The sequence below is a fragment of the Melitaea cinxia genome, chromosome 29 (assembly GCF_905220565.1).
Source record: "Melitaea cinxia chromosome 29, ilMelCinx1.1, whole genome shotgun sequence".
NCBI classification, from domain to species: domain Eukaryota; kingdom Metazoa; phylum Arthropoda; class Insecta; order Lepidoptera; family Nymphalidae; genus Melitaea; species Melitaea cinxia.
This window is the reverse complement of record NC_059422.1, coordinates 7,231,227-7,248,254: the sequence shown is the minus strand read 5'-3', so window position 1 is coordinate 7,248,254 and position 17,028 is coordinate 7,231,227. Positions and strand designations below refer to the sequence as shown.

The window sequence follows — 17,028 nt, the reverse complement described above, 5'->3', positions numbered from 1 at the left end:
ATCTGAAACTTTGTTTCTACAAAGTTAAATAAATTTTACATAAGCTATGTAATTGCGTATTTTTTTTTTGTTCACATTATGCATTTGAAACTGTCTATATAAAATTTTTATATATGTATATCCAAAATATATGTATATTTATATGCGCGATACTTTTAAAGTATTTTTTTCATTAAAAATATGTGACTAGTAGTTTTTATATCCGCAGTATTTGTACAAACTTTCATCCTTTCCAATATCTTTTACACTTTTTTAAACTTTATTGCACTTTTGAAGTACGATTTTAATAATGTACTATTTCTAATTAATAAAAATAAATCCCACAAGGGTTATTTAGTGACGAAAGATCAGACAAAGACTGACAAATATTTATATATATATATAAATATGTTTCTGTGACTGCCTGTACATACTTATACATAACATGCAATCGGAAACAACTATTGTTTAACATTGAAAAAAGCTTCTTTTAAGAGCTATCCAAATGATGTCAAGTGAAAACCAAGTCATAGTTTTATTTTTATTTTTATCAAATAGTCTAAGACTCGAGGTATTCAATTTGTTGAGCTACGCTTACGAAATCTACGTTTTTTGTTACAGTTTTGTGTGCTTATTTGATTATTTTTGACTGACTCTGCCGACCTGAAAGAGAGATTATTTATTAATGATTTTGTAAAAAAAAACACATTTGAGTTATTATTTGATATTTTGATGTACTGTTTTCGTAATTAAAACAGAAATGGGGAATTAGTTTTGAGCTAAGGACATGGAGGAGCAGGGTGAGAGCTACAGTGCTGTGAGCTCAGGACATGGAGGAGCAGGGTGAGAGCTACAGTGTGCTCACCCGGCGGCGTGCGGTGTGCGGTGCTGTGAGCTCAGGACATGGAGGAGCAGGGTGAGAGCTACAGTGTGCTCACCCGGCGGCGTGCGGTGTGCGGTGCTGTGAGCTCAGGACATGGAGGAGCAGGGTGAGAGCTACAGTGTGCTCACCCGGCGGCGTGCGGTGTGCGGTGTGCGGTGCTGTGAGCTCAGGACATGGAGGAGCAGGGTGAGAGCTACAGTGTGCTCACCCGGCGGCGTGCGGTGTGCGGTGCTGTGAGCTCAGGACATGGAGGAGCAGGGTGAGAGCTACAGTGTGCTCACCCGGCGGCGTGCGGTGTGCGGTGCTGTGAGCTCAGGACATGGAGGAGCAGGGTGAGAGCTACAGTGTGCTCACCCGGCGGCGTGCGGTGTGCGGTGCTGTGAGCTCAGGACATGGAGGAGCAGGGTGAGAGCTACAGTGTGCTCACCCGGCGGCGTGCGGTGTGCGGTGCTGTGAGCTCAGGACATGGAGGAGCAGGGTGAGAGCTACAGTGTGCTCACCCGGCGGCGTGCGGTGTGCGGTGCTGTGAGCTCAGGACATGGAGGAGCAGGGTGAGAGCTACAGTGTGCTCACCCGGCGGCGTGCGGTGTGCGGTGCTGTGAGCTCAGGACATGGAGGAGCAGGGTGAGAGCTACAGTGTGCTCACCCGGCGGCGTGCGGTGTGCGGTGCTGTGAGCTCAGGACATGGAGGAGCAGGGTGAGAGCTACAGTGTGCTCACCCGGCGGCGTGCGGTGTGCGGTGCTGTGAGCTCAGGACATGGAGGAGCAGGGTGAGAGCTACAGTGTGCTCACCCGGCGGCGTGCGGTGTGCGGTGCTGTGAGCTCAGGACATGGAGGAGCAGGGTGAGAGCTACAGTGTGCTCACCCGGCGGCGTGCGGTGTGCGGTGCTGTGAGCTCAGGACATGGAGGAGCAGGGTGAGAGCTACAGTGTGCTCACCCGGCGGCGTGCGGTGTGCGGTGCTGTGAGCTCAGGACATGGAGGAGCAGGGTGAGAGCTACAGTGTGCTCACCCGGCGGCGTGCGGTGTGCGGTGCTGTGAGCTCAGGACATGGAGGAGCAGGGTGAGAGCTACAGTGTGCTCACCCGGCGGCGTGCGGTGTGCGGTGCTGTGAGCTCAGGACATGGAGGAGCAGGGTGAGAGCTACAGTGTGCTCACCCGGCGGCGTGCGGTGTGCGGTGTGCGGTGCTGTGAGCTCAGGACATGGAGGAGCAGGGTGAGAGCTACAGTGTGCTCACCCGGCGGCGTGCGGTGTGCGGTGTGCGGTGCTGTGAGCTCAGGACATGGAGGAGCAGGGTGAGAGCTACAGTGTGCTCACCCGGCGGCGTGCGGTGTGCGGTGCTGTGAGCTCAGGACATGGAGGAGCAGGGTGAGAGCTACAGTGTGCTCACCCGGCGGCGTGCGGTGTGCGGTGTGCGGTGCTGTGAGCTCAGGACATGGAGGAGCAGGGTGAGGGCTACAGTGTGCTCACCCGGCGGCGTGCGGTGTGCGGTGTGCGGTGCTGTGAGCTCAGGACATGGAGGAGCAGGGTGAGAGCTACAGTGTGCTCACCCGGCGGCGTGCGGTGTGCGGTGCTGTGAGCTCAGGACATGGAGGAGCAGGGTGAGAGCTACAGTGTGCTCACCCGGCGGCGTGCGGTGTGCGGTGCTGTGAGCTCAGGACATGGAGGAGCAGGGTGAGAGCTACAGTGTGCTCACCCGGCGGCGTGCGGTGTGCGGTGTGCGGTGCTGTGAGCTCAGGACATGGAGGAGCAGGGTGAGAGCTACAGTGTGCTCACCCGGCGGCGTGCGGTGTGCGGTGCTGTGAGCTCAGGACATGGAGGAGCAGGGTGAGAGCTACAGTGTGCTCACCCGGCGGCGTGCGGTGTGCGGTGTGCGGTGCTGTGAGCTCAGGACATGGAGGAGCAGGGTGAGAGCTACAGTGTGCTCACCCGGCGGCGTGCGGTGTGCGGTGTGCGGTGCTGTGAGCTCAGGACATGGAGGAGCAGGGTGAGAGCTACAGTGTGCTCACCCGGCGGCGTGCGGTGTGCGGTGCTGTGAGCTCAGGACATGGAGGAGCAGGGTGAGAGCTACAGTGTGCTCACCCGGCGGCGTGCGGTGTGCGGTGTGCGGTGCTGTGAGCTCAGGACATGGAGGAGCAGGGTGAGAGCTACAGTGTGCTCACCCGGCGGCGTGCGGTGTGCGGTGCTGTGAGCTCAGGACATGGAGGAGCAGGGTGAGAGCTACAGTGTGCTCACCCGGCGGCGTGCGGTGTGCGGTGCTGTGAGCTCAGGACATGGAGGAGCAGGGCAGCGGCGGGGAGCCCATCTGCGTGAGCACTCGGTCGAGCCACTGCAGAGGCCCGTTGAGGTGTAGCTCGATCCAGCATGGGGTTGATGTCACTGTTTGCCGCCTGTAAACATAATTTCATTTTAGTTTCGTCTAACCAGGAGGTGGAAAATTCCAGTTCACTCAGGGATTGGGAGCTTAACGTGTTCTCCGAGGCACAGTGGGGGCACTCAAGGGATTGGGACCTATAAGTACAGAAATCCAAACTAGTAAAAATTTTTGTACAAAAGCAAATATCCACCCCAAGCGGGAACAGAACAACGGGAACAAGTGGGGTTGAACGGTAAAGTATTTTAAAGGATTACCTGTACTCCGCCCCCCAACCCTTCACAAAGCTCATTCGTATAGTGCACATTCGTGTCAACTGGAACACTGCCTCGAAGCCCTGCGACACTGACTGAGAGAGTAGAGCCGCGAACTCTTGATTATTGAATATTTTCAGGTTGCAACCTGGTGACGAGAGATTATAATTTTTGGATTGATTTGAATAAATAGCTAGTTTAGCCGTAAGTGGAAAGGCACTAAATAATCTGTAACTACCTTTAAGTTTTTTTTTTTTGTAATGTATTTACAGTTTACAATAAATAATAAATATAATATAACAATATAGATAATAATTTAGATTAAATATAGATATAATTTTAGACAAAATAAGAGGATCTACGAGTACAAGTTTGAAATATTAATTAGCCTAAAAACCTAATGATATCTCTCTTAAAAAAACAAAATCAGAAAATCAAAAATTACTTATTTATGATGGCTTTAGTAGCACTCTTTAACTTGTAACTTTATTAAGGTCAAAATGAAGATACCCAAAATCTGTATGTAGATTCTACAAAGAATATCTCCAAGGAGGTTGCTAAGGAGTTTAAGAGACGAAAATAACCTCACCTGGTGGTATTTTACAAACGGTGGCAGGATGCCATCCATATCTCTGGTTGCAGTTTGGACTTTGCACAAATATTGACGAATCACTCAGGCATTCCGCAAAAACTTCACCTGTTGACAAGAGGGTAGTTAGAAAAGTTTGCTATGATGTAATCATTTAGAGTTTTCTTTAACTATTTTCGACTAAGAATCTATCCTTTAAGACAGATATTAGTTGAGACATACACTGCTTAGACACATAACTAAGACAATGAAAATATGTCAAAAAAAAAAATTTAAAAAAAAATTATAAATATTCCCAAAAAAGGAATAATAATAAAAAAGCGAAACACAATATTCATCAAGTTATGAATGCCTGCACAGCAGTGTATCGCCACAAAAAGACGCCTGTCTTTTACTCAGTGTTTGTGGAAATACAGGGAACAAAGAGCTCCTCAGATTTAAAAAAAAAATAATAATAATAATAATAAGTGAGTTTAAATTATTGCACCTTGATCGTTTGTATATCGTTTCGACACACTTCTTGTTCAATTGAAAAAAAATTAAGCTAGAAAGCTTGTTTTTTTTTTTTCGAAATAAAGTAGATGGCTAAAACGTTATCACATTATGACTCTAGACCAGTAAATTTTACTGCGGTATTATCTATTAAGCATTTGTTGTACCTTTCAGAATATCGATTTCTTGATGAAACCCGAAATAAAATAATGTTTACAGATAAGTCTGGTGCGTACCGGGCACAACATCTTGGCACCCTGGAGACACTTCCGGAGATCTTCAAGAAGCCAAAAAAGCTTCTGAAGTTTCTGGAGGAGCTTGGGTGGCAAGATTGAACCGAATCACTCCCACACACGCAAAATAGGCGCAAAGTCGTCGAGTTGCGGAAACCAGCCCGTGTTAACCATACCATACCATACCATAAAAGTCTTGTGCGAACTCCGGAGGCCTATGTATGTCCAGCAGCGGACTGAGATAAGCTGACGTAATGATGAGGTGTTTACATAAGTAAATATATTTACCACCAATGTAGTACAATCGTACTCCTTTCCCAATATGTCTGCGAGTTTGTTCTACCACTTCATTACGATTCACATTCGAAAGCAAGCCGAGGCAAAATCTGAAATTAATTAAAATTTATTAAGGTAGTATTTTCTAGAACATTTAAAAATTTATATTTACAAAAGAAATTGTTGTGTGTAACACAGTTTAGTAAAATACGATTTATTTAAAATAGGTACTTTTTTAATAGGTGAAATTTGATTTCCAAAAATGGAATTTACTATAGATCAAAGTAACTGGGGATTTAGGTATATTCAGAAGTTTTTAACACAGGAATGTTTGAAGAAAAAGATATTTTCTGGTACTCAATATACATAAGCGATGAGATGGAAAAAAGTAATAAGGAGAGAGATTGATTACGAGGTAGAGTGATTACGAGGGAGTGATGACGAGAGCGAGTGATGAAGAGGGGTTGATGAAGACGGAGATTTTAACGAGCAAGTTATGAAGAGGAAGGGTGATGACGAGGGAGAGTTGTGAAGAGGGAGAGTAACGACGAGGGAGAGTAATGACGAGGGAGAGTAATGACGAGGGAGGGTAATGACGAGGGAGAGTGAAAAAAAGGAACAGTGATGAAGAGGGAGAGTGATAAAGAGGGAAACTTATAACGAGGAAAATGCTGATGACGATAAGTGATATGATGTTTTACTAGCTAGTTCATTACCTCTCACTGTTACTAGGGTCCGTAAACCCGTCCACGGTTATAGAGGGTTGAGAGGCATGGAAGGTCTCCCCCACGCGCGTGTTAAGCTCATAGTAGCTGATGCTGCACCAAAAAGCAGGCTCATGGTACAGGACTGGAGCCGCCTCGCTGGCTAGGGCTCCCGGGGATGGGGTTAGACGCGTCAGGTCTGTGGCAAAATAGTATTCCTATGTTCTTAAGTTTTCGTTACTATTACTATACAATTTAAATAGCACTGACAGTCTTCTTTTCTCCTTTTTTAAATGATAAGGATGAAATCCCGAAGTCCATATTTATGGATGTTACTCTAAATTTCCAAGACTTTCAAACTTCAAAAAAAGGAGGACGATTCAACTGTATTTTTTTTCTGTTTTGTTTCTTATAACTTTTAACTGATGGGTACCAAATTCTTTTTATATGCGAAAGCTGATGCTTGTTGTTTGATCCCATTTTATTTGAGCCAGATCTGACAAGTCATCTTGTGTGTTCTCTAATAATACGTATATGCGTGCGTAATAAATTTAAATGAATTCCAAATACTTGGGCCGAAAACGGGCAGCAGTGTCTTCGGTGCGACAAAGTCAGCCATAGGTCACCAACCCGCCTGCTCAGTGTGGTGACTATGGGAAACACACACGAGTTCACACCATTTTTGGCGCGAACTTGGGGAGGCCAATGTCCCGCAATAGACTGCGATAGGCTGAACTGATGATGAAGTGACTTCGTCTATGTTGATAATTTCCTTATTCTATTTTTCTATTTATGTCATTCTCGAGTTTTGCGCTTAGCATAACACTAAGTGAGTCATTTTTTATTTATACAGATATATTAGATAAAAGAAATAAGTAAACATCCAAATTGTCAACAAACTCACTCATGTTGTCGTTATGGTCCATTGGGTCCCCGTCCTCCGACATGTAGCCTGGCGGCGGGGTCTCCACTGATGATGAGCTTCTGAAAACAATTTTTATTATTTTAACAACTAATATACTACTATATAACTATAGTAAAAAGCACAAACAAGCATATGGTCCGTCTGATGGTAATTGGTTACCATAGCCTATGGACGCCTGAAAACCAGGAGCATTCACTAATGTGTTGTTAACTCTAATCCCAAAACATCACAGTAGCTCTGGACACCCTATTTATCAGGAGTACCCACTCACAGAAACAACCTTACTCGAGAGCATTATCATTATTATTTAGCTACTATCTTCTCTCTACTATATATATCTACTTCTGCAATCAAACTGCACCAGATTTTTAGCAATATATTTCCTGTTTATACTGTGTTCCTGTGGTAAGTGCCACAGGACCACAATGTACAGTATAAATAGTCTGTGATCTTCTGTAGGTAGTTCCTCAGTGGGATACCACGTCAGTGACTTCCTCGCGGACTCTTGACAACCAACTGGTGGGCGTGAAAACAAAAGAACTACGAGAAACTCTCTCCATCCAATTGATGAGTGTGGAGAATACAAGCACACAAACCACTGTACTAACCCTGGACTAGGTGTAGGCAGGTTTCCTAAGGATTCGTCACCTGGAGTAGTTGGATTCATTTCTTATGGTGGGCGCGTGAAATCACGTGGTTGCGGCGAACATGGTTACACAACCGAGAAGGCACAGATTAAGTAAGGGAGGGAGATATTTCCCCCCATTCAGTGATAGGATCGTTAAGGGCGCGGTGCCGGGAAGGTTCAGAGGAGTAAGATGGAGAATTTCTTCATGTAATGGAGGAAGATCTCGTCTCTCTATTAGATGGTAAGAATGGGCAGGTTAACCTGTCTGCCCTGCAATGGGGGTCTTGTGACGCAAACCGTCCAAAAAACGCAAAACCTCCAATGGGTACATGAACGCACACAAACACACGCAATGGTGTAATGCTGCGTGCGCCGTGTCAGCAGCGCCTAAACACTGACGGTCGTGGTTTCGATTTCTGCTCAGAGTGGATACTTGTGTTTATACAAATATTTATTTCCAGCCTACAGTTAGACTATTGTGCCTCGGAGAGCACATTAAGCTTGTCGTCATTATCATGTACACCTGATAGCAATTGTTACTCATAGTATTATATTAAATATATATCCACCAACCCGCAGTGGAGCAGCGTGGCGGATTAAGCTCTGATCCTTCTCCTACACGGGGAAAGAGGTGGAGATGGGCCCAGCAGTGGCATGCTCCAGGCTAAAGTGTAGGGCAAGTACTCACAGCTGCACGGTGGTGTTGCCGGGCACCTGCTGGGCCAGCGTGGCCTCCAGGTACAGCGCGCTGTGCCCGCCCGCAGCCACGCCCACCGCGCCGCTCTGCATCACGCTACGAGAACAAAGATTAGTCATTTATACTTTTTTTTTAAAAACCGAATTAGCCAAACTAACGGTAGTACGACTAGAGTACGGCTCACCTGAAGCAAAGCGATCACCATAGCTTATACACACCTGTAGCACCAGATACATCGCAAGCGCGTTGCCTACCCTACCCCAAATCCCTCCCAAGAACTCTGGTCACTTTACTCACCACAGGATTATAAAACTGCTTGTAAGCAGTATTATTTAGCTGTAATCTTCTATAAGGTTGAGATACTTTCCCAGTCGGGCTGCGCCAGATTTTTGACAGTACACCTCTAGGAGCTCTGGCTACCTTACTCACCACTACTACTACGTGAGAGCAGCTATATTTAAATACTTAAGTTACTAATACTAAGTTAACAGTCAGTCAGTTTTATTTTTAGACTTACTACCTATCGTGGTCGTGATGTTGCTGGTAGTCGTATGGAGGCGGCGCTCGGACTTCGCCTTCGTTACACCTCGGTACGAGAATAGGCGGCAGCGCTGTATGAAAAAGAAAAACCATAAATTGCAGTCGCAGTCCACTGTTGGACCTAGGCCTCCACAAGGTCGGGCAAAAATGGCGTGAACTGATATGTGTTTCCCGTAGTCACCACGCTGGGCAGGCGGGTTGGTGACCGCAGGGCTGGCTTTGTCGCACCGAAGACGCTGCTGCCCGTCTTCGGCCTGTGTATTTCAAAGCCAGCAGTTGGATGGTTATCCCGCCATCGGTCGACTTTTTAGTTCCAAGGTGGTAGTGGAACTGTGTTATCCCTTGTTGCCTCTTACGACACCCCCGACGGGAAGAGGGGGGTGGCTATATTCTACAATGGCGTAACCACATAGCAAAAAAAATTGCAGTTCAGTAAATAATAATCAAAATTATTTACTGGCAACATTTTTTATTAACTCCTGAAATATGGCAAATTGTAGGAAGGTCTTAAATTGAATGTATGAAATTGATTGATAGTAAAAGAATCTTGTTTTATAATGGGTTATAGATATAATAACATTAAATTGTCATCATTAATGTGTCTTACAGTGGGTACACTTAATACATTTGATGCTAAACAGTGATAATCAAATTCCAAAATCCAACTTCCTCCAAGTCTCGAGACATATTAAAAATAAAACTAATCCCTATTCTTAATATAAAATGGCCTTTGCTCCAAGGCTTAATACAGGTACTAGGAAATCAAACTAACCTGGAGAGTCAATTTTATTATAATGATAAGGATTGACGCACACTTCGTCCTTTTTTAACTGATACGCGTATTCGCAATGGTCTACAGGCTTTAGTTCATGTTGACTCTGTAACAAAATGAAATCAAATATATTAATATAATTGCCATACTATAAATATCGATATAAAAATTATGTATATAAATAAAAGAACGGCTAAATAAATTGCTAAGTACATAATTGTGTTTGCTCGCAAACGAAAAAAAAAACCGACTTCAATTACATCGAAGAGTAATACAACGTAGATCGACGAAAAAATAATCAAGTAACTACGCGTTATCAAAGATTACTCAAAAAGTAGTTATCAGATCTCGATAAAATTTATATGTAACCACATGATAAACATCAGCTTTTGATTAAATTAAAAATTATCAAAATCGGTACACCCAGTAAAAAGTTATTACGGATTTTCGAGAGTTTTCCTCGATTTCTCTGGGATCCCATCATCAGATCCTGGTTTTCTTATCATGGTATCAAACTAGGCATATCCCCTTTCCAACAAAAGAAGAATTATCAAAATCGGTACATCCAGTAGAAAGTTATGCGGTATAATACAACGTAGGTCGACGAAAAAAGCGTCAAGTAAAAACGCATTATTAGATATAACTCGAAAAGTAGTTGTTAGATCTCAAATAAATTTAAATGGGACCAATTGACACACACCACCTTTCGATTAAAACAAAATTTGTCGAAATCGGTCTACCCGGTCAAAAGTTCTGATGTAACATACATATAAAAAAAAAAAAAAAAAAAAATACAGTCGAATTGAGAACCTCCTCCTTTTTTGGAAGTCGGTTAAAAATCGACAAGGGGTGAACTAATTCAGCTGTATTTTTTTTTTTAGTTTTCTTATATTTCTTATACTTCTCTTTTTATAGACGCCGTGTTGGCGCAACGGTTACAGCCATCGATTGATTGTACCTGTTGCGCTGGCGGTTGCGGGTTCGATCCCCGCACATGACAAACATCTGTATTGGCCATACAGATGTTTTCCGTGGTCTCGGTGTTTGTCTAGTCCTTGTGGGTCTCCTCAGCGTGCCTCGACGTTAAGCCGTCGGTCCCGGTTTTTATCATGTATACCTGATAACGATCGTTACTCGCAGTGGGAAATATATCTGCCAACCCACATTGAAGCAGAGTGGTGGATTAAGCTCTGATACTTCTCCTACATGGGGAAAAAGGCCTATGGCCAGTAGTGGGATATTACAGGCTGAAGCGTTTCTTAAACACAGAAGTAATTTTTTACCATACCATTTATGCAATTAATTTGGTAAGCAAGCGTATAACAACCCACCTGATGGTGAGCCGTTACTGTTGCCTATAGACACCTGTAACACCAGAAGCATTGCAAGCGTGTTGTCAACCCTACCCCTAATTCCCTTCCAAGAGCTCTAGTTTAGAGCGTTTTTTTATTTTTACAACTTAAAATACGTGTAATCAAATAAATCTTCAAGTTTTTTAAAACGGCGGTACAGCAGGAAATAGCCTGCTCGATATCTGGAGCAGAAGGATCACGATTACTGTAGCTTATAGACGCCTACAAAACCAGAAGCATCGCAAGTACGTTGAAGACCCTACCCCTATTCCCCTCCAAGAGCTCTGGTCACCTTACTCACCCCAGGAACTCAGCACTACTTGAAAGCAGTATTATTTAACTGTGATCTCCTGTAAGGTTGAGGTACTTCCCCAGTCGGTTATCTCGATATTTTTAGATTTAAACAGATTTAGGCGATTTCCCAGGAGCTCTGGCCACCTTACTCATTACAGAAATTGTGCAAAATCATTAAGTTTCAGAGACCATTACAATTAAAATGCAAACATATAACAGTAATATACAAACTCACTTGAAGCTGCGGCCAGCGCCACAGCCTACAATAGACAACATGCGGCAGACCCTTCCTGTACTGCCCATTGATGACGTTGTCGTTTGGCTTCACTCTGAAAATTCAAATATATATATTATAAACAACTATGCTAAACATACCAATAACCTGTTTCACCACTTACTCATATAGTTTAACTCGCATATAAGTTACTGATAGGCTTTATCAGTAAGAGGTAAAATAATCACTTAGGGCCTGTTTTGCCTAAATTAATAAACTACAAAGTTGCAAATGGAAATCTTGACATCTAATATCTAACTGAGGTAGGGCACAGCACGAATTTCCTGCTCAAAATATGGAGCAGCGCGACTGGGGTAGTACCTCGACCTTGCAGAAGATCACAGCTAAATAATACGGTTTTCGAGCAGTACTGGGTTCCTGTTGGTGAGCAAGATGACCAGAGCTCCTGGGGGAGGGGATTTGGGATTGGGTCGGCAATGCGCTTGCGACGCTTCTGGTGTTGCAGGTGTCTATAAGCATCGGTAATCTCTTACCATCAGGTGAGCCATACACTTGTTTGCCGACCTAGTGATATAAAAAGAAACTAAACTTTAATAGCGTAAAAGGAAACTATTTCAAAAACAGTTAGTTACCATAACACATTAGATAAGTTTATTAACCTGTAAAACAGGCCTTTAGCTTATACACTTCAGCCAGTAATATCTCACTGCTGAGCATAGGGCTATATAGGGAAAGAGGCATATATCCAGCAGTGGGATAGTACAGACTGTAGCGTAAAGTACCTCCACAGGGAAAAACAGAGTCCCTGCTAATTACACTAATGTGTTAATAAAATTTTAGGCCAGGTCTTTAATTATAACAAGACCCTATAATTTCTATATTGCAAATAGATACATATATATAACCAATATCAGCTTAATTACAATGTTCAATAGACTTCTTCAGAGTTGTCTCTCAGTTCGCCACAGAGCTAAGGGTGTTCATCCCTTGTCATCAGTCCATTTATATTTTCATTCTCACTCCAAATACGGATACTGATTTGACTAAGTATCAACTACTTAGTCAAATTACTATAAACACTAAAATTACTAAACATTCCTAATAATTAAATAGTAGTTAGACATAAAATACAACATGAAATAATTAAATCACTATATATATTTAAATCTTAAATAAAAATAATTACATACACTCAATACAGTGAAATTAATAAATATACCAATATTATTTGATTAGGCTAAACTGTATTTATTGATTAGGCTGACACAACCATATGGTCGGCTTGATGGTAAGCGGTTACCGCAGTCCATGGACACCTGCAATACCAGAAGCATTGCAAGTGTATTTTTATCGAAATTGTAAAATAACAATTTTAAGAAATTTAAGAAACCTTCCATAACTGGTGGATTATACTCCGATCCTTTTCCTATATAGAGCAAGATGCAACATGGCCAGCAATAGGACGTCTTACATTATTTAAAAAAATAACTATTCTGAGCAAAGAAATGGTTATTTTTGATAATTACTAACTTTAGTTTATATTTATAATATGGGTTATGTTATCTTTAAAGTCAGAGAAGAATCCTAATAGATTGCATCAAAGCTGTTATTTTTTTTTATATTATTGCATGATTAGCAATTTCAATATAAATATTGAATTCAAGTTCAACTAAAATATATCGTATGTAATCATATTATGCATATATGTAATGTAGGTAAACCCCACATACTATTATATATATTTTTAATAATACAAATTGTCAGTTTTGATTTGTATGGTTAAGGACATTATTTCTCGAAAAGAATTTCAATTTACTTCCTTGAGAAACATTTTTATTAATTCATTCTATGAAAATTATAAGCTTCTCTTATAATAAACTATAATGGTGAGTACACATACTTTGTTTTCATTTTAATTATTACTTTACAGCAATTTGTTTTCGTTTAGATAACAATGTGACTACAAAAAAAACCTTAAAATAATCGTTGTATGAAAAAAGAAACATCGAATTTACTTACGATTTTAGTAACAATGCAATCAACACATTTACATCACTAAACCACACCGCGCGCTCATGAAAAAGACAAAGAAATATACCTAACAAGAATCTAAAATAATAATGATTAAAAAGAATTAATCACTTCCGATTTATTGAATAAATTAACATTTAAAACATCGCAAAACACAACACTAACTCTACGCAGGTCGAAGGAAAACACTTAGTGCAATCGATAAAAGTCAGTCTAGGTTTTAATTATATATTTTAATGAACTGGACAATCAAAATATCTTGATCAAAAAATTCGTCAGCCATATTAACAAAAAGCTTCAATTGTTTTGACGGGAGTTTGACCTTCCTTTTGATTTTGCGTCCTGTCTGCGGTTATGTCACCAAAGAAAAATGATCGTTAAACGTCGCGAGGTCAATGCGCCCGACGCACTATAACATTCGGTCGGGTTATACCGCGCTCGGTTCACGGCTACGGGGTTTTCCTCAACTATTGAATTACTTTTGGCGTATATTTTATAAAACGTTTTTAGGATTTTTTTTTCTATTTGACGATGATTGAAACAATTATTATAATTATAATAGTTTAACGTTGTAAATCGTGATTTTTTCTATTCCAATCGGTATTTCGTCACCAAGGCTAGGTCTAGGTTTTTTTTTTGCGCAATTATGTCTCTATTCACTCTTTTTTTTTTAATAAACGGAAACAGAAATTATTAAGTTTTTTAAACACAAAATTAAATTACTTTTTTTTCATGTCAGTTATGTATTATTATTTATCACCATAAAATATCACCAACAATTAGTATTATATGGCAGAATGGTATGGTTAGTATTACAAGGAGAAAAAAGTCTGTGTGGCTTCACTTGTGTGTACTAACTACTAAATGATCAACTTTTTTTTTCTATTATTAAAATATACAATGTGAACAAAATTTTGCTATTGATCCAGTAGTTTATCCATTACAACAAAAAGTACAATTGAATTCAGAATCTACTTCTTTTTTGAGTCTGTTAAAAAAAATTATTTCCTTTTAATAATATTAGTAGAGATTGAATCCAGCTTTACTAATAAAACAGCGTGTCTATGTCCCCTAGGACATACATTACTTAAATGAGCTCAGAATGGGGGGGGGGGGAGATCCACTGAAATCTTACCAAATCTCAAACCGAGCAGGGGATAATTGAAAATCTCACTTCAAAAATTATACAATATTACAGATATTAAAAATAATTTGAGTCTTCATTTTGCCCGCTAAAATAAACCCCATGGCTATTAAAATCGTTTTCTTTTTGCTTTGACATTTATTTAATTTAAATAAATTAACTATAGTATACTTGAACAGTTTACTATTTTATTTCCCATCAATCTCTATTATGTCCTAATTCTGGGCAACAGCCTCTTCTAAACTAGAAAGATTGGAGATTAATCCATCACAGTTCTTCACTGTGGGTTGGTGGCTAACATGCCTATTAAGAGCAAAGATTATCTTCATATTATGTTAGTCAGATGTGTTTTTGTTAAAGAAAAATATTATTTATAATATTCTTAGATTTTAACTTTATAAGCTGAAATAAATTGATCAAGCTAAGATAATAAAAAATATTGATGTGCAATAATTTGCTAAATTAAAGTTCCATTTTTAAAATGTTTTCTTTTTAAGAAAAATAATTGATAAAAATAAGTAAAATATACAATATGAAAGAGTATATTAATTTAATAGTGAAGTGTACAAATGTATTATTTGTATATATATTTTTAATTTAATATTTTTAAGAAATTGTAATCGGTAAACTGTTTCCTTTATCAGTCTCTTGTATTAACATATTTATCTATTGAAGAAATGTATTATCTAATTGATGAATGCAACAATAATCTGATGATTAATATAATAAGCAAATAAATAATAAGCAAATAAATTAAGCTAAAATATAAATAATGTGTAAAACATGTAGAAATTTATATTTATATTTAACTCTATAAATAATCTAGAAACATAATAATTTTCTTTTAATGGAAAAGTGATAATATCCAATAAAATATATAACTTTTTTTCATTCCAAGTACACAGACTATATGGGTTGCCTTGAATTAAAAAAAAAGTAAATTAAAAACAAAAAAAAAAAAACAAAATAATCGTCATTCACAAAGATAAATAAATACAGACCTGGGTATTGTAACGCACTTGGTGTGACTATTCTGATTCGATAAAGCCTTCTCCAGTTCTTCAATGGCACCGCTCTTTTTTAATTTTTTCACCAGACTCTTCACCGCCTTCTCCGACCATTTGTCCTCGGCCGCCGACGTTCCTTCGGGACCCTTTTTCCAACCTAGCAAACGCTTAACAACGGGCGGCGTAAGCGGAAACATTCCGCTTTAGATTTATTATTGACACATTCACACAAAGATTAAAACATTGAATTGAGTAATTAGATTTACATATGAATACTCGCTCGTTTGTTCCGTATTTAGATAAATTCGGCCATTATTGGGAATAATGAATGACAGTTCATATGTCATGTCAATCAACAGATTATTGTTTTCTCTTTCGCGCTTTACTAAATCTAATTCAATTTTCAATAGGAAAATATTGTTACATCTATAAAGTATTAAATATTATAGTGGGATTATTTTCAACAATATTATTTTTTCTAATATTTTTTCAATTTAAACATCGGAACTAAGGTGTTTTATTAAAAAAAAAAAAACTATTACATTACAATAGATCAGTTAGATTTAGATTAGTTCCTTAGTTTATTTTGATGGGGCATCAGGACATAAGATTGCCGGTGTAGGCTGGATGAGGATTGCGGAAAACCGAGATGTCTGCCGCGAACTTGGGGAGGCCATGTCCAGCAGTGGACTGCAACAGGTTGAGCTGATATGAGCTGATGTCATTAATTGCGATAATTTAAGTATTGTTTAATATTTTGTAGTAGTTGTAAATATTACAAATACTTTTAAAATTATTATTGTACAGTATCAATTTCAATTGTTCGATTAGTTACGGTAATTTTTTATATTGTCTGTGGTCATTTGTTATTGGAGGGATTGCGTTTTGATTTCAAAATTTGACAAAATATTTTACTTATATTTATTCTTTTGTTATTATCAAATGGCATGCCAGTCGCTACAAAAATATTTTTAAGATTGTGATATAATACATAATCAGGTTAGTTGTTCAAGTTTTGTACCAATTCGATATAAATTTTAGACTTTACAGTCACGTTTTAACTTTTATTAAAAAATGCTGGCCACTTGTTAATTTTAACTGGCCAGTGACAATTTAAACATATTTATCAACATTACAGCTTGGCTGGAAATCGTCATATTTCTTTTTTAATTTAATGAAATACTTCCAGTATATTTAATTATTCATGCAAATTTTTCATCCATACGAAAGTTTTCTAAACTATTTAATAAATAAATTTGTACTTTTTGTGACCGATTGGTACAAAAGTATAGTCATTTAATAAGCATTATTAGAAAAATGGGAACAATTAATATGATTATAGTTTATTCACTTAATATTTATGTACATATAAAACATATTTAAATAAATTATATTGATTAGATTTTTTAAATTCATATTTTCATTCATATATTGGATTTAATGGCTTATAATGGCGCCAAAATTGTTTGTTTTTATGGTTATTACTTCTTAAATTATGAAGTTAGTAGATATTTGTACAAAAATAAATCGCTTCATCCTGTAATATCCCACTACTGGGCATAGGCCTCTTTCCCCATGTAGGAGAAGGATCAGAGCTTAATGCACCACGCTGCTCTAAT

The 17,028-nt window shown here is 39.5% G+C and overlaps 1 protein-coding gene across 1 annotated transcript; it reads right to left on the bottom strand.

Moving 5' to 3' along the window:
• Positions 1-506: 506 nt before the first annotated feature.
• Positions 507-15,757, bottom strand: LOC123667833 (mothers against decapentaplegic homolog 3). The gene is made up of 12 exons (XM_045601671.1): positions 15,404-15,757; positions 11,228-11,321; positions 9,347-9,452; positions 8,555-8,645; positions 8,026-8,130; positions 6,689-6,768; positions 5,797-5,983; positions 5,093-5,190; positions 4,080-4,187; positions 3,494-3,638; positions 3,098-3,252; positions 507-642 (listed from the first exon to the last, which is right to left on the bottom strand). The coding sequence occupies exons 1-11, from the start codon at positions 15,604-15,606 to the stop codon at positions 3,129-3,131; spliced, it is 1,341 nt and encodes a 446-aa protein (XP_045457627.1). The 5' UTR covers positions 15,607-15,757; the 3' UTR covers positions 507-642; positions 3,098-3,128.
• Positions 15,758-17,028: the final 1,271 nt, after the last annotated feature.

Coding starts and splice junctions, on each gene's coding strand:
- LOC123667833 (XM_045601671.1), bottom strand. CDS start 15,606: ATGTTTCCGCTTACGCCGCCCGTTGTTAAGCGTTTGCTAGGTTGGAAA. Junction 5,191..5,796: donor GACCCTAGTAACAGTGAGAG/GTAATGAACTAG, acceptor AATTAATTTCAG/ATTTTGCCTCGGCTTGCTTT. Junction 4,188..5,092: donor ACGATTGTACTACATTGGTG/GTAAATATATTT, acceptor TCTTGTCAACAG/GTGAAGTTTTTGCGGAATGC.